The sequence below is a fragment of the Neocloeon triangulifer genome, unplaced genomic scaffold, assembly GCF_031216515.1.
Source record: "Neocloeon triangulifer isolate White Clay Creek 2 clone unplaced genomic scaffold, ASM3121651v1 ptg000001l, whole genome shotgun sequence".
NCBI classification, from domain to species: Eukaryota; Metazoa; Arthropoda; class Insecta; order Ephemeroptera; family Baetidae; genus Neocloeon; species Neocloeon triangulifer.
Genome location: NW_026775544.1, coordinates 2616379 through 2638947, shown reverse-complemented (window position 1 = coordinate 2638947; position 22569 = coordinate 2616379). Strand labels below are relative to the sequence as shown.

The following is a 22569-nucleotide window of genomic DNA, read 5'->3' as shown; positions in this document are numbered from 1 at the left end:
ATGCGTTAATCAATAATAATAATAATATCACTTTCTTATCGCCTCTCGGTACATACCCGGCTATGAGTTTCAGTGAGTTGTTCACTAGCACTGTGTGCCTATTTTTCTCCCAACCAATTTTTCACAATTGATTGTTCCGACTTGTTTGGAAAAAAATAAACAAATTGGATTGAATTATTTTTGTTACAAAAATTTAAAGTTCTAGATTGATTTTTTTATTTGATCATACAGGAAGAAATAAAAATCTTGCGTTAGATAACAATTTCACGTAGCATCCATCAATTGTAAAACTTTCGAAATTTGGAGGCAACGACCGATTTATTACTTAATACGACTCACGATGAGAATTTTGCATAACAATATAATTATAATGCATTCCGTGTCGCATGCCTAATTAATCAGATGACAAGGTTTGCATTTAAAACTTGAAGTGGCAAAAAATCGAGTAAAAAGTAGGCCATAGCATTGTATCAGTGTGAAGCCTGATTGAACGATTTCGTACGGCTCACTCACTTTCCCCACTTCCCAATAGTGCGCCGCCGAGGCTTTTTTCTGACGCCGCTCTCGAAGCTGGAGCGTGTACTGCGGAGAGGTATATCTCTTTCTCACTCTTAATGCCTCTCGCTTTTTGCCCTGCCTTGCATCTCAAGAGAGAATGGAGGTGGCTTTTGTATAATATGCTTTTGCAGGCCATATTCACCACTCAGTTTTGACTTGTTTATTAAGCCGTGCGAACATGCTCTGGTGAACTCTCTCGTCTCTTATTTGCACAGCCCCGCACAATGCCATCAGCAGTGTATTTATTTTGTTCTGCGTGCTTGTCCGCCGTTGTGCTCGCAAGTGCCCAGCCGACGGATTACGAGAGGAAAAACCCGGCAGCCGACGACCCACGCATTCAAAAGCAGCAACCCTTTCACTGGGGTACGCCGCCGCCCAATCACAGGGTGAAACTCGATTTCGTCCCAATTAAAGTGCTCGCCAGCGTTCGCCACGAGAAAGCGACCAAGTTTGTGCCGCGCGAAGAGGCGTTGTCCGAGGCGTCCACCCCGGAAGAGTTAATTCTCGCCAAGCGACTGAAGGAGGCCATCACGACCAAGAAATTGGGCGAGGTGTACACCGAGCAGGGCTACGAGGACCAAAAGTACGACCACGGTCACTACGAGAAGCAAGGTCGGCTGCGCGAGAAGTTTGAAAACGAGGAGAAAAAGGAGCACCGTACGAATGAAGACTCCCCAGAGGACCAGGCGCCGCACGCCTCGGTCAAAATCCCCAAGAGCACAACGAAAAACGAGGCCTCGGTGACGGTGGATATCGAAAAGTATCCGTTTTACAAGACGGCGCCGAAAAACTCTCCCCAAAGGTACGCAAGCAATCCCAAGTTTTTGCCTGATAAAAAGAATAACCCTGACATGCCGTTTTACGCGAGCACTAATTACAAGGAATGCCCGGACATATCCCCCGTGCTGAGCGTGGGGCCCGACGACAAAAATCCCAAGGGGGAACCTCGTTTGCGTGGGCTCGGTGACAAGATTGATTGCCTGGTCTCCAAGTACTTTGGCTCTGACCCGTTTGAAAATCCCTTTTTCAAGGAAGAGAATGTGCATGCGGACACAATTAACCCCAAATATCTTTTGCCGTCCGAAACTAACAACGGACCGGTCCTTTTCATTACTAACGCGACCTTCCAAGAAATGGCCGAGAGCGAGGCCAAAATGAAAAAATTCAGAGACAACAACAGTGGCAAGCGGAAAAAGCAAACGGGAAAAAGCGGAAAAGCAACACCAGCGACGGAAGTGATAGAGGGGATGATGCCGCCGCCTCTGCCTATTAAATTGAGAAAAACGCGTGACATCAGCACCCCTTTAATTTACTCGACGCGACAGGGCGGCGTGAAATTCGTTGCCGAGCCGGAAAAAGGTGTCGCACCTCTGCCAATTCGCCGCCTCTCCGCAAGCAGTAAATACGGCTCGCGCAATTACGAAGTGACTGAAGAGCCCGAGGAAGCGGCGGACTACCCCCTAGCGGCCAAGGTGGCCCGTCCGGTCAAATTTGAGCGGCACCGACTGAACCAGGAAGAACGCGCTCTGTACAGTTCAACGTACGTTCCCGACACGTCGGTGCCTAACACGGGCGTGACCACCACAATTTGGAATGCAGCGCCCCGGGAGCCGGAAAATGTTGAGTTGAGCAGCACGATTGTTGAAAAGGTGGAACCAAGCACTTCGGCCAGGCCAATCGAGAGCAGAAAGAGGGCGAGGGTGCACGCCGCCATCCCAGAGGACATCTTCCAAGGTCGAGGCGAGCGCCGGATTCGACCGGCTGCTGAAAATCAGCCCGAGGTGAAACGAACCCGGCAGCGACTGCGAGCACCCAAGCGTGTGGAGACGGTCGCCATCGACTCGCAAATTACCACCATCAACAAGTATGCAGAGCATGTGACTTTAGCCCCAGAGCGGCCTAGAACGAGGCCACTTATTCCCATCGAATCTCCCCCAGCGCCGGTTTCGGAGCAAAATGCCAAAGTCACCGTAACTCCGGAGGCTGAAATAAAAACTGGCGTGGAATTATTTTCGTCCACTGCCGTGACGGCTTCTCCGCTGCCCGAGACGACCACAATATTTGTCCCCGAAACAACGCCTGTGACCCTTTCGCCGCGGTCCGGCAGGCAACGGTTGAGGTCGAAGGTTGAGAGGACGAGACAATCCGCCACCACCCCGTCTGCCGAGACCGATAGCGGTGCCGAGAAAAGTAGTGCGAGACGCACCAGCAGACGCGGAAAGCAGAGGAGCAAATCCGATGAGACCGAAAAACCAGCAGCCCGCAACGCACCGCAGAGCAGCAGGGACGCGGCGCCAGAGGCGTTAAATCAAAGAGCACGTGCGACGTCGCCTGTGATCGCTGCCGCCGATCGCCAGCAACAAATAACACCAACGCGTACCAGGTACTAATTTCGTTCATTGTTTTCCTTATAAATTTTAATTGAAAATTTTTGTCTTAAAACGTGTGTGTTTTTTTTTAAATTATTATTTTATCTAATTACCTAGTAAATTTCGTTATAAAAAAATTATTATTCTGCGGAAAAATCATATTATTTGTATTGAAATTAATTCGCTTTAAAAAGTGTTAAAACTGTAAATATAAAAACTAATAAAAAACAAAATGCATAATATATAGTATTCAAAAGGATCAGTTCTACGCATCTCACAATCAGTACCATTGAAAATGAACAAAATATTTCAAAATAAAAAAAAAATAACAAAACAACATAATTCATATAATTTGTAAATAAATTATAATTAACATTTATTAATTCACATGAAAAATTTAAATTGAGCTTAACCGCACTGAAAAAGTTAAATTTTGAATATTCCTACTTATTGATTGATATTTTTGCGACACAATAAATCAAACGTTCTGAAAAGTATTTTGGTCTCTTAAGGAATCTCTTTTGCTTCCTTTATTCACTTTATTTCATTTTCTTTAAAATTCAACAACACTAGGTCAGGTTTACAGTTTTATTTGAATTGTATTTTAATCTAATCCTTCATTTGTGTGTAATTAGATTTATTAAGGTGCGCTATTAATGTGCTTATCAGCTGGACTGCTAATATATCAGAAAAATATTTTGTCAATCATTTTTAGTCAGTGCTTTTGTAAATTATAATAAATCACTAATTTTTATTCCCCAGTCAAACTAAATTTCCTGTATATTTTTCAAATTTCCGATCAAAATAAATGACCGAGTGTGCTCGTGTGCGTTATTCTTCCGTTTGCACGGCTTCATTAAATTTTGAAGGCAGAGTAGAACGCGATCTGCAATTAGAGAGGTGATATAATCAATCAGGGTGTGTGTAATCGGTAGAGAAAACTACTGGGTAGGAAACGTGAGCAATTTCAGCATCCATTGTCTTATCAAACACGCTTCATTCGCACGTTATTGCAGCCCGATAAATCCACGCGAGCGATTCTCAATGACCTCCCTCTTCTTTCCGTTCGCAGGGGTCGAAAGCGATTCAACCTGGCAGAAGATCTCAAGACCGAGGAGCAGACGTGAAAAGTGACTGATTGCACAAATTCATCAATAAAAACCTTAATCCCTCTTCCACCTCATAACAAACATCATAAATATTATACTTCACCCTTAAAAACTCTTCCGATTGTGCATGTGGCATGTTTGCAGACGAGGCATTAAAACAAAAAAAATTGTCTGGGCTCTTAGCGGAACGACAGGTAACGGCGGTATTAAAAACGCTTCGCATTTTTACGAACCGCAAGGGAACGAACAAAATCTTCTATAACTGAAATATAAAAATAAATTCCAGAATAATAATACCTGTAACAATATATCAGTTTATCTTTTGAATCAATGCAAATCACGTCCTAATAGCCTATCTACTGCAATCTAGGATTGAAACTTCATTGAAATCTGAAATAAGTAGTAGCAATTCTCATAACTGACAATAAATTAAATAAATTTTATTAATGAAATGAACGAAGTTATGTAATTAATTAAAAATTTTAGAGACTTTAACTGAACAACTTTAACTTATGCAACCCGCTCCACATATTGCTCCTTTCCTTCATGTGTGTATTTGTGCAATGCATAAAATTAGCTCTGCTTCCTAAAATAAAACTTTCACAATAAAGTCTATTTTATCCTAACTATAAAAAGGATGTGGTAGAATTTCAAGATCAAGGGTTGATTCATGGTGATTTTAATTTAAGGTCGGCTTTTCCTCGATGGGTTTTGTGAGTTGTTTATTGTTTAAGAAAAAACAATATTCGGTTGCGGGCTGCAGCCATAATACATGACCTGTGTATTGTTTTTTCTTGAACAATAAACAACTCACGAAACTCATCAAGGAAAAGCCGACTTTAAATTCAAATCACTATAAAAAATAAACTACTCGGAAAATTCCAATGTTGGAAGATTTTGAACGTTCCCTTGCTAAAAAAATCTGTAGTGTGGAGCGCAGGGTAATAACAAAAGTTTCAATTTCGCAGGCCGGCATTGTTCAGCAACTTGTGGGAGTGGACGCGCAGTAAAATTCAAGTGACTGTGAACATTTCCAACAACACGCTCGAGTTGTACAGTGGCCACTACTGCTTCTTCTTTTCGTGCCCGGCCAAGAAAAAAGAGTCGACGGAAAGGCCTCCACCGGCCGCCGCCGCCGCACCTGTGGCATTGTCCTTTTACTCTCAGCCGGCCGCCCCCGATCAATATTTCGCAGCCAACGCCGTCCTCCCCGTCCAGTGGCTATTCCCACACCACATTACGTGATTTACTTCGATTCGCATCGATTCCCGATTAATTTATTGAAATAAATTTACGTCTTGCCAAACCCGTGCACAATCGAATGGGACTTTTTTGCTCTTTTTTTATTGTGGAATAAAATGTTTTATTTATTGTGGGCCCAAATATTCCACGAGCCACTGCTGAAAAAGAGGAGTGTTGTGAGCACATTCGCGTGTTTACTTATTCGAGACTCTCTTTTTCGCACTGTGTCTGTATGTAAATCTTCCTCTAGCTCTCTTGCTCTGTTTTGTAAATCGTCTCGTTCCAAGTGTTTTTCCTCGTATGTGTGTAGAGTAACCAAGTAGGTTGCGCCGCTTTTCAATAAAAAGTGGATGTTTAATATACTGTGGAGGCGATGCATTTCATTTCTCGGAGCGCTCATCTGCATTTCCATCTGTTTCGCCGCCGGATGCTACACCACAAAACAAATCTCTTTACGGCACACTGGCTTTTCCAGGGAACACCAGCAATAATTTTCAAGCTCAACAAACAAAGGCTGAAGGTTTAAAACAAGGTTATTGTAATCTATGTTCAAATCTTAAAAATATTTTATAGAGATTCTGTTTAGTTTTTACTATTTGAAGATTAAATTAAAACAATATTACCACATAATTTAATTCAAATATTACTTGTTAAATTTCCTTTTCATGTGTTAAAAAATTGCAGAAAATTAATTTAATTAAAATTTAAAATGCCACTAAAAATTGAATTTTCTGCACAAATTTTAAATCATTTTTGTAAATGCAACACTACATAAATATTAAATTTTCTCATGAAAATGTGGAATGAAAGTTTGAAAACGAAATAAACGTTTGGGCAAATTCTGCAAACAGGTATTGTATTTTTAATGAAATGGATTGATTCAAATCTTAGTTCAACAAATTTGTTGCCAGCAGAGAGACAAACATTTAAAGAACGGTTAGCAAAAATCATCAATACTGAAAGTTTTCATATTTTTATTATTATTATTATTTAGATAGAAAAGATGATTACAAAGGCTGTTTCAGAATTTTTTTCACAATAAAATTTTGAATTTAAATTTTAATAATAAATAAGTATTTTCTCCAGTAGTGACTTTTATACTATTTTTCATACCAAAAAAAGTTGTTTCCTAATTTCCCTATAGGTTTTGACTGTCGCACGCCATTGGATTCCATGAAATAAGAAATAATTTAATTTTACTTAAAATTAGTTTTCTAACCATGAGACAAATGTTGTGATGTCCCCTCGTGACTAACGAGAAGCAAAGATATCATGCATAAAATATCATACGCCTGCTGACGTGCACAACATCAAGTGAAAAACCAAGTATAAAGTGGCGGTGCGCAATCAGAGGTATTTCACTCTGTGGCAAATTAGATTCTCTTGCGTTGCAGCACTGGGTAAAAAAAGTTCCCGGGATGGAAATGACGATGGAAAACTCAATTAAAAACGGAGCCACTCAGCAGGAGAGCGATTCAATAGCGCAGACCCATCAATATTTGCATCAAAAGAACAAAATCGATCGTCTCGTATTAAGACTCAATTAGTTGCTAAAAGCTTCTCGGATTGAGACAATACGGAGCGCAACTTGGGGAGCATGTTTATTGTTCCCGGTCGACGAAACTTGATCATTATTTCCGTTGCGTTGAAACGAGCCAATATTATTAGGAATTGTCCCCGGGCGTGAAAGCAAACTGATACATAACATTGAGGTGGCTTAAACTTTTCCATTAAGGGCGTATTGCTCCCCACGGAGAAATGAAGGAATTGGAAGATTGAACGCTGCTCAAGAAATTTGAAAGGCTAATTATGTTGAAAGAGTTTTTTTTATCACACTAAGATTATTGGTTTTTACAATTAGTACATTTCAGGTAAAAAATTAAATCAAATTATTTTATATTAAATCAAAATTTTTATATTACGCATACAAAAATATTTTACTTTGTTATTATTATTTCATGAGTCTATTATTTCTTCTTGATTTTTTTTTTCAATAATTGAAACTCATTAGTTGAAATGAGTAAATATGGATCATTGATCATTCGCATTTGCACATTTATTAAATTTTCATTAAAAATTCCACTTTTGATTTCTTTGACATTGGCTGGTGCTTTTGCTTTTACAAAGAGGAAGTCGTCCCATTATAAGTTAAACAACAACGATTTCATTTTTACGCAAATCGAGCAGCAGGACGCAGGATAAACTCGCTGCTTTCTCGCAAATTAGACTGGATGAGGGTGCTTGCTGGGTTTGTGTAATTCCCAGGCGCGCAGGTAGACGACATTGTACAGAGGCTCCATTTATGCCGCTGTCGAAAATCAGGTATAAAAAGCGGCAAGCGACAGGCTTGGAGCCCACTTTGTGCATTTTGTTGGCGCTGAATTATTCAAACATTCATCATGGCAATATCGAGCAGCACACGGACGGTGAGTTTTTCATTCAATCTTGGCTCGACTGCGAATATTTATCCGCTTGCATTATTTCCGCGCGCCCCTATTGATTTTCCCTCTCGCACTCCCCATAATGATTATGTGGAAAATTTTCGCGTTTTTGTGTTGGCGGTGCAAAGTTCTCTTCCTGCGAAAAGTTTTGAAATTTTCATTGTGAGACGGAGGAATTTAATTAACAAAGGCGAAAAAGATGATTTTTTGCTCATTTCACGCCCCAATTAGTACGCCTCTCGAACAACTTTTTTTTTTGTATGGCTGCTCTTTACATCGTTGGTGCGAAATTTATAATTATACAAAAACAAGCAACATCTGGGAAGGGAGAAAATTGGCTCGTTACCTTTGACCTATAAAAATACCTTTTTTATTGAATTTTGAAGTAGTTAAAATAAATTCAGAGTTATGTTTTTATGTTCCCAGCATAAATGAGGTGTAATAGGTGTATTTTTTATTTATTGCTAAGCACAATGTCTTATAAATTTTGATGTTAATTATTATTTTGGTTTTTGAATCCTTGAATCAATCATTAACGAGATTTATTTTTGAGTAGACAATTTTTAATTATAAAAAAGAAGTTAGTTTAAAATTGAAATTGAAAGTAATACCACAAGTTAAACAAACGGGAATTAGATTAAATCGATTTCACTGTCCAAACATTTTCTAATAACCAGTAATTAAATTCAATTGAATTTCTTAATAAAACTTTTTAAATCAATATTCACCGGCATAAATTGCACCTCTAATTGTAAATTGAATTTTCTTAATTCGTCAAATTAATTAATAAATTCTTAAATCAAACCTGTCTAGGCGCTTATTTTAATTCATAATGTAATTTTGATGTCATCATTTTTTAATGCAATTCTTTTTATTATTTAAATTAATCAAATTTTCTCTCTTTCTATTTTTCATTCTGAAACATTTAAATAAAAATCAGATATTTTCTTTAAAATTTACACAATCATTATTTTCTTTGTGCTTGCCAAACCGTGCTTACTTGCTTATAATTCCGTGCAAGCAAGTTAACATCAAGAGCCATCAAGCCAATTTCAAATAAAACCAAGTCTCACAAAGGACTCAAGAGTATCGATTGTACGCCAATATAAATTGCCAGAGCAAACACGTGTTTTCCATCAAAGTTCAAACAATCTTCCCTATTTACGGAAATCGTTTGCGGCCTGAATTATTATTCATGAGTGTCTCCTTTAATGCGATTAATTAAATTTCAGCTGCGAGTCGCGGTGGTCCTGGCGGCGGCGCTGGCGCTAATCTCGGCGATGCCGTCGCCGCAGCCAACGTTCGGTGAGTGCCTCTTCGTAAATAAATAATGGGGTGTATCCAAAATCCAAATTCGCGTACCTTTCCACGCAGTCTTGCGTTTCTGTTGGGAGATAACAAACGCCACTTGCGAGAGCAGCGGTGCGCATTTTCACGGTGCGCACTCGTCCGCGATTTTATGTCAACCGAGAGCAAATTGCTTATTCTCCAAATCCCTGGCTGAGATTTCGCTGACGCACGCGAAACTGAAAGCTGACACCCACGCCCTGATGATTGCAATTAAATTATCGCGTAACTCCCTCCGCGCCGAAACTTTGAGCTTTGAATTTGCTCAAAACTTGCTCTGCGTAGGAGTGAATTTTTTTTTCCAGAATTGATTTTCATTCGTGGGCGAAATTCGGCTTTGAACTTGACAGACACATATACAGGGTTTATTTTTTTTCAATATTTTAGAGTGCGGATATTTTGGTGGAAAGGCCGCGCCTACGCAGGTTGAACAAAACAATTTTTAACATATTATATTTTCATCCTGGCATTTTTTGCTTTCTGTGGGAGAATTTTTTGACGCCAACAACAAGCGTAATGTTTGAACGAACTTAGGCAACGCGTTTACACGACCGTTAGTCGGGTTGCATAAAACATTTCATTTGAAATCAAGAGCTGATTGTGAGAGAGTTCGCAAAACCAAAAAGGTTGGCGTAATTAAAATTTGTAAGAAGAAGTCAAATAACATACTCTTGATATAGATATTTGTGGAATGCAAACTGATCCAGCCACTTGAAACTACATTCTCCTTTTTTTCATATTTACCTCCATTTACACTTCAACGATTTAACTTGCTTTTTATATCCAACTTTTTGCTGGCGTTACTCTTCAGACTTGGGAACTTTTTTTAAGTCAATAACACACTTGTGAGCTCTATTTTTGCTCAAACAGACAAATTTTATCCCAATTTAAAATCAAGTTGTTAGATTGGTTAACTTTTGTAAGTAGTAATGGATCTAATATTTCAGCTATTATCTTTTTTTAAATATTTTTTATGTAGATAAATTTCCTTTAGGCCAACAAGGTGAAATATTATTATCTTTTCTCCAAATTTGAGAAGAATTTTATTTATTTTTTCTATAGTAAAGAGCAGATAAAGAGGAAACCCTTGAAAACTCTTCATTTTAAATATTTCACACTGTTTTTTTATCGCCTGTATTAGCTGATCAAAGAAAGACAAGCTGCGCAGATTAATTTCCAACTTTTCCAATAGAGTTGAAAAGTTTAAATTCTATGAAATATCTATGAATCGATCAACGAAGTTGTAAAAAAAGAGTTCTTTAATATTGCCCTCCCAAATTGCATTCTTTATGAAATATTTCTGCAACAATACAATGTGATTCAACGATTTTGTCAATATTGAATACATTCCCAAGCAGAATCTTGGCACAAAATATTCGGAAAATTCATATTATGTCACCAGAGATCAAATTATGTAAGGCTGAATTAGAATTGGTGCACAGCTGTCACATTTTCCTACAATATTCCCAATTTTGATATTCCATTTTGGGACAAAATGTGGATTTTATCTTTCTCAGACTCAAATTCTTATATTTGTATAATTTAAACTAATTTAATTTTTGATCTTTCGAATAATTCAAGAACAAATTTGTACTATTGACTTTAAAAATTCAGTTCCATTTAAATAACCAAGAAAAGATCAAAACATATTATTCCAATTATTATTTTGATTGATCTTCATCGCGCGCGCACACAATAGCATACACATTTCAAATTTCACAGAATAAACAATGATCGCTTCAATACCACGAGTAATTGATACAACTTCCAATTAAACGACCGTATTATAATTCCAATAGAAACAACAAAAGCGCCTGGCGTTGCGGTTTTCCGGCTTGTATAATTAATTAGCCGGGGTGGAAACTTTGAACATAAATTCACCTTGACTGACGGAATTTGCCTCTCTTGTAGAAATCGGCTGACGTGACAAACTGTGACAAGTTTCATTTTTAATTAATTTGACAATAATTACCGCTGTTTCAGGTCTGGGTCTGCTGGGGTTGCTGGGCGGAGGTTTGCACCACCACTCGCACATCTACTCCCCGTACTACCACCATAGCCCCTATTATTACGGATACGGACATTACGGGTACGGCCATCACGGCCATCACGGACTGTACCACGGCAAGGGCTATTACGGCGGCTTGTGGGGCTAGTCGGCCATAAATCAGCCGCAAAAGTGGCGCTCTACTTTTTTATTGGATTCCTCCACCGAGACAGCCGCATGCATCACCAACCTGATTATGACTGACCGCCATGTACATATTTATTTCCCTGAAGAACAAAAGAATGTCTGCAACTGAAACCATTTTTTCACTTTGATGTTTGATTAACTGTGTTCAAGCTTGAAAATAAATTCAAACTGGCTTTTGCAATTGCGGTGATTTTCCTTATAATCGTTGAAACTTTTTTAATCTTTGACCAGAAGATCTTGAATTAGTTATTAATTTTTTTAATTTACAAAAATTGTGTTTTTCCGTGAAATTTGAATTTTTAATTTATTAAAAAAAAAAAAGAATAAATCATTGATTATTTTTTTGTTGAACCAATTATGGCTCTAGCCTTCAATGGACTTCAACTGTAACATGTTTGTGCATGTACAGAAGGATACTGATTTTTTTTCTGTTCATAAAGTATAGCAGAAATTAAAACTTAATAAATCTCTAACATTTCTTTAGAGGAATGACCAGTTTCAATTCAGGAATAGAGCGGCAATTCAATCTTTGTGTTAAATTAATTTCTTTGAAATTTCATTTATCGGTGTGGAGAAACAAAATGATAAAAAGCAATTTGAAATTAAACAAGAAATGAATGTTTTTTTTTTCTTTAGCAATCTAACACACACAAAAAACGAAAATTTGCACAATTGTTACAAGAAATTTAAAATAAAAATTTTAAATTCATTCAGGATTTTTCTATTAGTCTGTTTGGATCTGGTTCATCTGGTCATTGTTCATTTTAGCATCCAAATTAATCTGATTTAGAGGAAAAACACATTATAAGAGTAAAAATAGATAATTTATTCAGTTTGATTTTAGAATAGAAATCAAAATTCAATAACAACTTTGCTTCCATTTCTCCCCCTCTGCATCCCACAAAGCATAATCTATGTGGTTTTCCCCTTTCAAAAGGATTTTGCATGTTTTCCTCCTTTCACATAGATTTTTCTCCACATAAACACAAACACGCCGCCAGCATCTGCTGCTGCTGGGCTATTTAAATTCACGCATTTGCGCTAAAGCCTAGCGGGCGGGAGCCGCCGCAAAAGTAATGCCGCTGGCCTTTGCGCGTGTTTATGTAAATTTACGGCACAATCAGAGGAAGAGCTTTTGCAATTTTCTGCATATACGACCGAGAGACGTGAATAAATGGCCGCCCGGAGGAGGAGAATAATGCGTTTGTGCCGATGGAATTAACATGTGCCTGCTGCTCATTCTGACCTAGAGACTTGTTGGAGTTCTACGCTTTTTATCGCTTCTGCCACTCTTTTAGTGCGGATTAAATAAGTGGTTTTTGCGCCACCCTCTGTCCCTCTCCACGCTTTGTAATTTAAAAGGGCCCTCTTTTTCTGTCTCGCTTCAAATTGAATTGTTTCCATCAGAGGATTTTTCGCTGCCTTCCAGCAGATCCCATTCTTGTTAATTGTTTGGCTTTGTCTGACTTTTTGCTGCTTTTTGTCGCTGATCGGATTGCCTCTTTTATCTCCAACGACAGAAACTGCAATGGTTCGTCGTACTCGCAATTAAACCCTTGAAGCAATTAAACTTGTATTGATTTTGGGACAGAGTTGATTTAGAATGACCAGCATTACTAAATGAAAGAAAGTGAAAGAAAGGAGCACTGGTAAGATGGAAACCTCTTTCTAAAAATACTCCTGAAAGTAAAAATCAACTTTATTTTACCAAATAAAGTTACTGAAGCAGCTTTCATGAAAAAGATGTGAGAGCTTTAACAATTTTGCATTTTTACTAAATTCATGCATATTTAAACAGACTTGAATTGACTTGAATAATAATATTGTAAAATAATAGGCAATGTAATTTAATAATAATTTAAATGACAAAGAAAACTTAACTTTTGCAGTTTAGCACTACACTGAAGAGTTGACAAAAAGGCAAAATGACGATTCACGAAGTCATTTTGTACTAATATATAATATGTATAGAATAAGTTATTATTTTGATAAATCCAAATTAATCTATTAAATTTTTCCTTATACTTCTACATCATTCACATCTCTCAAGGTCTGATTAAAAAGGAAGATAATTTATACACTAATAATTCAGATAAGAGTTAAAAGTTAAAATCTGAAAATATTAATGGCACTGCCAGATTTGAGAAAGTTTGCTAAGAAAGACGAAAGCATAATTCACGAAATTAATTTTAAATTCATTTAATACTTTTGCAAGGTGCTAATTAGGTGAAACTACCGGACGCTGTCTGCGTGTTCAGTGACCAGCAAAGCAATATGGGAAAATTTTCAAGATATTCATTATTTTTTTGCACAGATAGCACCGGGAGTTCGTCGAATTGTTTTATGGACTTGGCACTACTTTCTCGTAAAAAAGAACACGTGCTCCTTCACTTCAAAACACACACGTCAACAAAAAAAGACATAAAAAGCCATTTATTCCACGCACTCACCGTGATATATCCGTCCTTCTTCCTTGTTTGCGAGGCACCAGAATTTATCAGCGGTCGTGTGGACCGAATTTCCGCCGCCGGTGGGGCCCAAAAATCTCATCGCAGAAGAAGCTGCCGTCTTTTTTAACTCCGGTGAGCTGCCTGAGGGCACTGTTGAGTTCATAGTTGGCAGAGGACACGTATTTGAGGTGAAGTGAGGAAAAATCGCATTATGTTCGCAACCCGACACGAGGGAAGCAAAAGAAAACACGACAAGAGAGAGCAAAGCAAAGCAACACGGACTCAAAGTCTAAACTAGATAACAAACATTAAACATTAACACCAGGGAAGTTGGGACTTGCGGTGGGGGGTGGGGGTAGTCCGCCCAGCCCCTTTACTCATGAGAGGGAATATTTTGAAACTTAATGAAAATAGAACTACATATTATTTTAGTTTGATATTAGGTGGTAAATAATCAAATAGCTCAAAATTAAAGTTATTAGTAATTATTAATTTATTTATTTGTAACAAAATTTTAATATTATGTATTATTGTCGTTTTCTCAAAGATATTGGATTCGTTTTACTGCATTAATCAAAATAATTTTTTTAAACCTACAACTAAAGTATAACACATGACGGGAAAATAAAATTTATATCAACAACGCTGCTTCTTTCTGAGAGAAAAAAAACAAATTATATAATGTCAATATTCGTGTTTAACTAGGTAGATTAGATGAGACAAGTAAAAAAATATATTTAACGGTGAAGAAATTCATATTCACACTTATTCACAATTGCATGGGGACACAGAAATTGAAACGTAGTCTGGAAGGACTTTTCGGTGTGCACGTTGGGGTGGCATCTGACGCGGACACTCGTAGCTCCGTTCACCTCTTCCTCCTTTCGCCGCAAAGGCCGCGCATCAGCTCTATTATGTTGGCCAAAAAAAGATGTCTTCCGCCCGAGCCATAAGGCCCCATGGCTCTGACGGCAGCCGTGTACCAACATAATTTTGGGATGCGCAGCCTTTGTTTCGCCGAAATCAGTTTTTCCTCGTCGCCATTTGTACACACTGTAAATTTAATCCCATTTCGCAAAGGCACATTTACGTGAAAGTGAAAACGGGCTTATCCTCGTTGCATGTATGTTTATTGAAAAAATATATTGTCCGTTTAGGTCATGGCCTGCGGCTCTATATTTCAATTGCGAAAATGTGAGCAAAATTTAGCAATCACATTTATTTAAAAAAAAAAAGGTAACTGAAAATCTGTATGTGTGATAAAAGAAGAAAATACAAAAAAGTCAACCGAGGCTTGGTTTGGAAGATAACTTTAAGAATATTTGATTATTTTTAGCAAAATCATTGAAGGTGGCATGTGGAAAAAATTACTTAAGCAAAACGATTCTGTAAGGTAAAAATAAAATCTAGCAATAATTGGCAATAATAATCAAATTTAACAAATCAAATGAGAACCAGCTTATTTTCATCAAGATTCTCGTTTCAAGTTGATCAATATTTTCACTGAATATTTTTCTAAATATTTTTGTAATTATTTTTCGTCTTAAAATTTGCAACAATCTGGTCTTCATCATAGGCACAGTACCGCAGAAATAAATGCCACGACAATCTTGAAATAAATTTAAAAAATTCAAACATTTTGCCTCATCTCCTTGAAAATCGTAATAATTCTGCATTTCCCACTCGTATGAGCATCCAATAAAAAAGCAAACAAGTTTTTTAATGGGTAATGTTATGGTTACGTCAAAACGCAATAGTTTCCATTAGGGGTCTCATCTCTGACAGTTGCGTCACGTGTGTGCTTGCTGCACAGTGGAGCGTGGATAAAAAAAAACCAAGTGTATGGATGCCGCCTGCACGATAAAGTGCTTTACAGCGTATCCAATGCATAAAAAAAGTAGAATATATCTAATAGCTCGGATCCGAAGGCCAAGAGTGGAGTTAAATCTGTCGGGTGCTTTGCGCAAAATATGATTTTACTTCCCTAGTAGAGGAAATAAAATAAATCAACACTACTGAAAAAAATATGATAATTTTGCAGGCTGGTGGAAAAAAATGAAAGGGCGCTTTTTATACCAAAGTGCATAAAAAAGGGATGTCGTTTCCATAAAATATTATCCGTCTCAATCACGTTGAAAGCTACCGGCTGATAATTTTCTCCGCAAAAGGGGTGCGTTTCAGCAACGGTACGTGTTTTTCCCTGCTGCTGATTGCTGAACCTTTTTTATCCTGACCATTTGGGAAATGGCGCGCAGTAAAATAAGTTGCCTGCCGGCAGAGAGAGAGAGAAGAAGAAAAGTTAAGGGCGCACACGGCAAAGAATATAAGAAAAATACTTTCAAGTGGGTCTCTGAGCACCAGTTTGCATTCCCAGTATTATTTTCTTTAACAGAACGAAAAAAAATTAATTTCTTAATTAAAGGCCGAAGTTTTAGTATATATGTATTGTATTCCTTAAGCCAAGTTTTTCTCGCACAGTTTCAGTTAAACCAAAACCGCTAAGTTAAAAACGAAATTAAATTATTTTCATCAACAAGAGAATTCAGAATGATATCTGACTTTATTTCAGTAGTAGGCATTGTGACTTAAAAACCATTAAGCGCAAGACAGGCAGTTTTAAGTAACTTTAGGGTTCAAATATTTCACTTTCTTCTTTTTGCAAAAATCTTAAATAAAACTAACGAAAATGATTGAATTAATTTTAAACAAAAAAGATTTGCAAAAATTTTAAATTTACCAGCGCATTTTTGCTTCATTTAACATATTTTTCAACTTTGTCCTTAAGTGTTCCTTCTATGGCCCTGATTGAATACACAATAAAAACTATATAATTGAAAATAATTTTGCGGGAAATTTCAAGTCCACACCCTGCGCTTTCGATTTGCTTTTCACTGGGTTAGATTATGATGAGTAGGAGTCGTCAGTCGGGCGTGTAAATGTGTGGAGAGTGAGAGGGCCTTGGGAATGGTGGAGGTGCTTTTCATTTGAGAACAACCTGCTAGTGCCAATTTGGAGCGAGAGCTGTGTTGATTGTGTTTCTAATTCACCTGCTTCCGTCCGTCCGTGCCGAGAGAGGAGCAAAACATGAAACCCTGCATCATGAAAGTGAGTCTGCACAATAAACACACCAATTTCTATTTAATATACCAGAGTAGATTTTTTTTATTGAACAAAGTAAAAAAGTTTACCATATTATCTACAAAAAAAGTTCATAAAAAATTAAAAAAATGTTGATGCCAAAACATTTTTAAGCAAATAGTAGAGCACTAAAAATCAAATACAAAGTTTTATTTTAAAATTCAATTTTGTTAACATTTTATGTTTGAAAATTGTAACTATTAATTCTAATGTAAAATGCATGAGTTTTAAATTAAGTAAATTATAGGAGGATAAGAATATCAAATTTTTCCGGCTTATGTAAATTTATTCAAGTAGATTTTTTTGTCTTTTGCTCTCCAGCTTGGTTGGTCTATTTAATTTAAAAGCAGCTGCCTGCACGTCGCTTTAAATGAAGTTTTATGAGCTGTGCTGCTGACACGCTGCGGTAATTTAATTTCCTCAACACTTGTCACTTGTGAAGCCACGGGAGCTGCACTTTTAGGAAAACAGGCCGTGTTTTCTCATTCATTTTCAGACCACTCTCTCCGACGTTTACTTTGGCGGCGGCCAAGTTCAAGTTGGATTGTGCCCGGAGGCGCTGACAACACTTTAGTTGGTTAAACTTGTGCACTGCAACACTCAAAACAATCGCTGCGGCGGGCATCCAGTTTTGACTAGCAAGCCGGCCGGTGAAAGTGGCTCACATTTTTTTTTATCAAAAATTTCTCTTATTGTATTCCTTTATAATGAAATTAACTTGTTTTGCAACTAATTTATTTAAAACACGTTGTTTTAAAAAATTTATTCTTAAATGTTTTATATTTTTACAGGTTCTGCTGCTTTTGGCACTTGTTTGCTTCGTTTCTGCGCTACCATCGCCTGACAGCGCGGGGCTTGTCGAGAGAGTTAACGGACTGGCTTATGGTAAACTTTTTTTTGTAAAATAGTACTTCATAAACATAAGTTATAAACATGTATTTTTATAAATTACGGAACAGAATTGATATTCAGAGAAATAGACACAAAAAGTAAATGGGAAAAGTGTGGCTAATCTTCATTGGTGCCAGAGAAGCATCCTAGGGGGTAGATATCATCGTTCTTCAGGCTGTCGTAGGTGCTCTCGAAAGCGAAATCGACGTCATGATGGTTCTCCACTAGGCACAAAAATGAGTGGGTGCCTTTCAGGGGTTCGAATTTCACAAACACGATATCAACCCTGCAATCAAAATAGCAAAAATTGCTTTATATCATAATTTTTCCAATTTTATTTAAACCGAAAGCCACAAAATTGTATAGCAAGTTTAATTTTGTTAAAAAGATCAAAATATTCTAAAGATTAAACGGATTAAACCTTTAAATGTTCTTGTTAATGAGATTAACTAAAAATATGCAAAATTAAATTTTGAAGAAAAAAAGCAAGTAATTGAACTGATTATTTATAGAGGTCAATAACAAACTAAAAATAAAATTATTCATATATGCGTAATACTAGACTTATTTTTCGTGATTTTTAATTGCTTCAAATTATTTCTTTTTAAATTTTATATGAATCTTGTTCACTCTTGTAATTTTTTTTAACAATCTGCATTCTGGATAGTTTATAGTCAAATCTGCATTTAATTCTAATCCATCATAATTATAATAATCCATTCTTAATTATTGTCAATTATTGTGCATAATGAGAACTTTCTGATCATTTCCAAATTAACTCTGTCGGTAATAAAACCTGACGAGAATTTGACACACAAAAAAAAATATGAAATCAATTTTACTTGAATTATAAATTATAATCTTCAACTTTTATTTATAATTAATTATTGGCTATTTTATATTTTAATAGCGATTTTACCTGGGAGCGGACGTTTTCATAATTTTTGCAATGTGCTTCGCCTTTTGGTCCAGGAATTTGTTGTATTTCTTTGCATCCTTGATTTCCTTCAGCTGGACGAAGTCGATGACAGGCCCCGAAACCAGAGCGACTCGCCGGCTCAGATTTTTTTCCGCGATTTGCGCCTCGAGTCTCGCAAATCCGGACGCGTGGCTGCTGTTGAAGGCGGCTAGGTCCATTTCGATGGTGTTGAAGTGGACGCCGGTGAACTTGGTCGAGCTGGACGAATCCGAGTAGGTTTGGCTGCGGCCAGAGTCGACGGGCGTGATGGTTCTCACGTTCACGCTGCATGGCAAAATGCCGAAGACGCCGTGGTAGCGACACCGCACGTGCTCGGTCACGATCTGCATTGTCTGGAATTCACAATGCAAACGAGCGTGTGTTTATTTTACTAACAGCCGCACTATTGTTGTTGATTTAAAAGCAATTAAACGAAGGTAAAAACTGCCGGTGAAAGTTCAGTGCTTCATGCATGAAAATGCGATTTAGCAATTGTTCATGCACGTCTGATAGCAGGTTTAAATGTCAAAATTGAACAACAATTGGGTTTAAAAGTTTGTTGAGATTTTTCTGAGAGGTAAAAATACTTCAAAAATTTTCTCTTAACTTTTCATATTTTACTTGTAAAAAAAGGAGGATTTTTCAAGCCAAAAATTCAACAAAAATTTAAAAATGTGAGTATATAAATTTACAGTTTTATTTTCAATCGACTTTTTCTATTGTCTGGAAAAACTATTTGAAAAAAAGTTTTTTTTTAATATTTTATACAAGATTTTTCAGAAATTTAATCCCAAACGGTATCTGCAATTTTATACAAGAATTAAGGTTTTTCCACAAATTCTGCCAGGAAAACGCGCATCAACAATAAAAATTGCTTTGAATTATTTGATTGTTGCTAGGTGTATTTGGAAATTTTAATTCAAATTTTTTTTTATAAAAACCAGCTTTTTGAGAAAGTGCATGGAATCTAATAACTTTTTAAGGATTATTTTCATTTCTCGGCTAAAACTTTTGACATCTTTTTTCCAAATTTTGCTTATTTCGTTGATTTTGCACAAATTAATCACTTAATGCGATTACAAGGTCGAAACGGAAAATTAATACCTCCGAAAGCAAAATTTATTAATAATTTAGTTGCAATCCCAGATAAAATTGAGAATTTTCCAGATTTCTGATATTGAACTAATAAATCACATAAATCACCTTGACTCATTAGAACTTTCTTGCGCAAAATTGATTTTTTTAAGAATTCTCAACGATTTTTGTGAATTTTGGCACTTATCCGCAAGTTGATGCGTAATTAGAAAAATTCAGCCACTAATTATTAAGTAGTATTATAATTTATAAATCAGATCAAATGCTAAATATAAATTTTTTAATTTTTATCCTTCTTGTAAAAGATTAATCATTATTGATTTTTAAGTGATTTTTATAAAAAAATTTCTGAACGAATTTTCTGTGGGGAATTAAAAGAATGCGGAAGAGATAATCTTTTTTTCTCATTAAAAAGTTGCAGCGCGAGCAGCCTCGCTTTTGTCTGTTTTTTATCTACGGCGTTGCAAATCACTGCGCCGCACAGATTATGTTATAAAGGCACCTTCGCTTTGCCGACGCCTGGTCCTCCAAGGAGAAAGATAGCCTTGAGTCCGGGTGTGTCTTCCTGATTAGCTTGGGCCTCCTCCAAGGTCCACTGCAGCGAGTTGACCAGCTGCGTGGACACGGCGCGCTGCCCAAGCAACTTTTCCTCCAGCTGCTCTTTCATCCCGTCCAGGTCCCACTCGATGGAGGCGGGCAGGGCGAAGGTGCCGCAAAGGTGTGCCTGCTGCAGGTGGAAGACGGTCGCGAACAGCACCACCACGCCGCAGGCCATCAGCACTCGCCAAAACATGTCGCGACTTGGCCACTCCATCATTGCAAATGAGAAAATTCTTTGAATTCTCTCCAATAATGGGAATTCAGTTTGAACCAACAATTGTAAAAAAATGGCCCGATTCAAACAATGGAATTTTGAAGTTCTAACTGCCATGGAATATCATAGGGCGATGATCGAAATATCAATGGAATTCGGATAGATTTCGAAAAAAGCAACCGCAAAAAAATCAATCTTTTTCACATGGTTTTTCAATTTTTCCACTGAAGGATACCGATTTCCTTCTCAACTTTAAACGCAGCATTGCGTTTTATGTTAGTTTTTAATAACCAAAAATAAGTTTTTACAATAAAAAACTTTCAAATGTAATTTAAGTGTTCTTTTAAAGTATGTTGACTATAAATTATTGTTTACTGGAATAAAATATTTAATATAATAATTTTGTTCTTCCTTTTTCCGTAATATTTAATATTTATAAATAAACTGATAAATTATTGGCAGTGATCTGGTATTGTAGTACATATCTATTTCTCACAAAAAGATATTTTTTGTGAGACAAGTTTTATACTCCGATTTCATACACGAAGAAACATCGAGCGTATATAAAGTGACGAGAGATCGCTCTTCTTGCGCCCCATTTCATGATTCGCTTGCAAACTTTGGAGTTGATTTATTGCGAGTGGAAAAAAAGTAAACTCTATCACCGTTTATTCTTTTTTCGGCAAAACTTCTCCGCCAAAGTGACGAAAGCTGCCTGGAGCGTTTTCTCTGATAATCTTTGTGCGGCTGATTAGCTTGAAATCCGTGGCTTTTTAAACCTCTTTTTCACTGTCACTCTTGTAATAGGATTTAGCGTGGAGGAGAAATAATATAGCGCCCGTCATGTATAAATCATGTGTCAAAAAGTCGATATTTCGCTTCCACCAAGTGCGAGTAGCGAGTACCTATCCATAAGATGTGACATTCGATTTTAATTGTTGCAGGCGGAATCCCGTACGGCAGCGTGTCTGGAGCCATCGGCCAACGAACAAATCTGCAATCGCGTGGCGGTCCAGCTCGCACTCACGGCGCCACCGCCAAACGACCCGTGTACGGCGTCAAGGGCAACAGAAATTCCAACGTGGGACTTTTCTTCTAAAAATAAAAACCTGGAGAGAGCTTCTGCCCAACTGTACAATTAAGATTAGGATTTTATGTTTTTCGCAATAATTTTAGTAATAAAAAAAATGCTACCAAATAAAACCCCTCTGAAATTAGCCGTTAAGGACGCGGAAATGTATTATCAGCCGATAAATAAATAAAATAATATGTGAACCCGAGCTGGCTCGTTAATTTTATATGTAGAAAAAAAGTGAAGGACGCGTTCCTTTAAACAGGCATCATCGATTAATTTAGCCTTCTAAATTTTCATTTCAAAGCTGAATACCTGCAATTACAGGACGAGAAGAAAGAAAAGTGCGCAGTTTTGCAGACCGGCTGTGTGGCACAAGAGTATTTTAATATTTATTGCACTTCTACACTACTAAAGCTCTCAGGTGTGACACGATAAATATATGGTTCTTGGCAAAAGGTAAAGGTTATCCTGAAAATGCGCGAATAAATATAAGAATTAGCTCGAATGAAAGATCACCTAACCTTCAGTTCAAACAGGCGCTTCTTCTCCTGCTTTACCGGACAAAATTAAAGCCGATTCGTAAATCATTTGGAATGTCGAGAGACGACTTGATTACCTCGCAAGTGCCCGGAACTCCCCCAGAAAAAAATAATGTCAAAGGTGAAGTAAAAAATCCTCGGCCGCTTTTCAGATGGGGCGACTTGAAACGCTATCCTCGTTGAAAACGCTAATTATTCTTACGCCGCCATGACAGAGATGCTCTGACACCCACACGTGTGAATTTTATGGCCACTGCGAATTTTCGTCGCGCATGCACCTCTCATTTGTCTCTTTTCGCAATTTACCGAGGGTGGCACGCGCGTTTCCTCGTAATTTGAGGAGCGCAAA

The 22569-nt window shown here is 37.3% G+C and overlaps 3 protein-coding genes across 3 annotated transcripts; 2 read left to right on the top strand and 1 right to left on the bottom strand.

Annotated features, from left to right (window-relative positions):
• The first annotated feature begins 630 nt into the window (after positions 1-630).
• On the top strand, positions 631-5647 carry LOC132204010 (uncharacterized). Its single transcript, XM_059632254.1, has 3 exons — positions 631-2941; positions 4000-4230; positions 5005-5647. The coding sequence occupies exons 1-2, from the start codon at positions 783-785 to the stop codon at positions 4052-4054; spliced, it is 2214 nt and encodes a 737-aa protein (XP_059488237.1). The 5' UTR covers positions 631-782; the 3' UTR covers positions 4055-4230; positions 5005-5647.
• Positions 5648-7616: 1969 nt separating this feature from the next.
• On the top strand, positions 7617-11462 carry LOC132194709 (protein lozenge-like). The gene is made up of 3 exons (XM_059616167.1): positions 7617-7704; positions 8952-9024; positions 11050-11462. Exons 1-3 carry the CDS (start codon positions 7678-7680, stop codon positions 11220-11222), a joined length of 273 nt encoding a protein of 90 aa, XP_059472150.1. The 5' UTR covers positions 7617-7677; the 3' UTR covers positions 11223-11462.
• Positions 11463-16924: 5462 nt separating this feature from the next.
• Positions 16925-20606, bottom strand: LOC132192750 (uncharacterized). The gene is made up of 3 exons (XM_059612851.1): positions 20295-20606; positions 18659-19050; positions 16925-18025 (listed from the first exon to the last, which is right to left on the bottom strand). The coding sequence occupies exons 1-3, from the start codon at positions 20604-20606 to the stop codon at positions 17857-17859; spliced, it is 873 nt and encodes a 290-aa protein (XP_059468834.1). The 3' UTR covers positions 16925-17856.
• Between the last annotated feature and the right edge of the window lie 1963 nt (positions 20607-22569).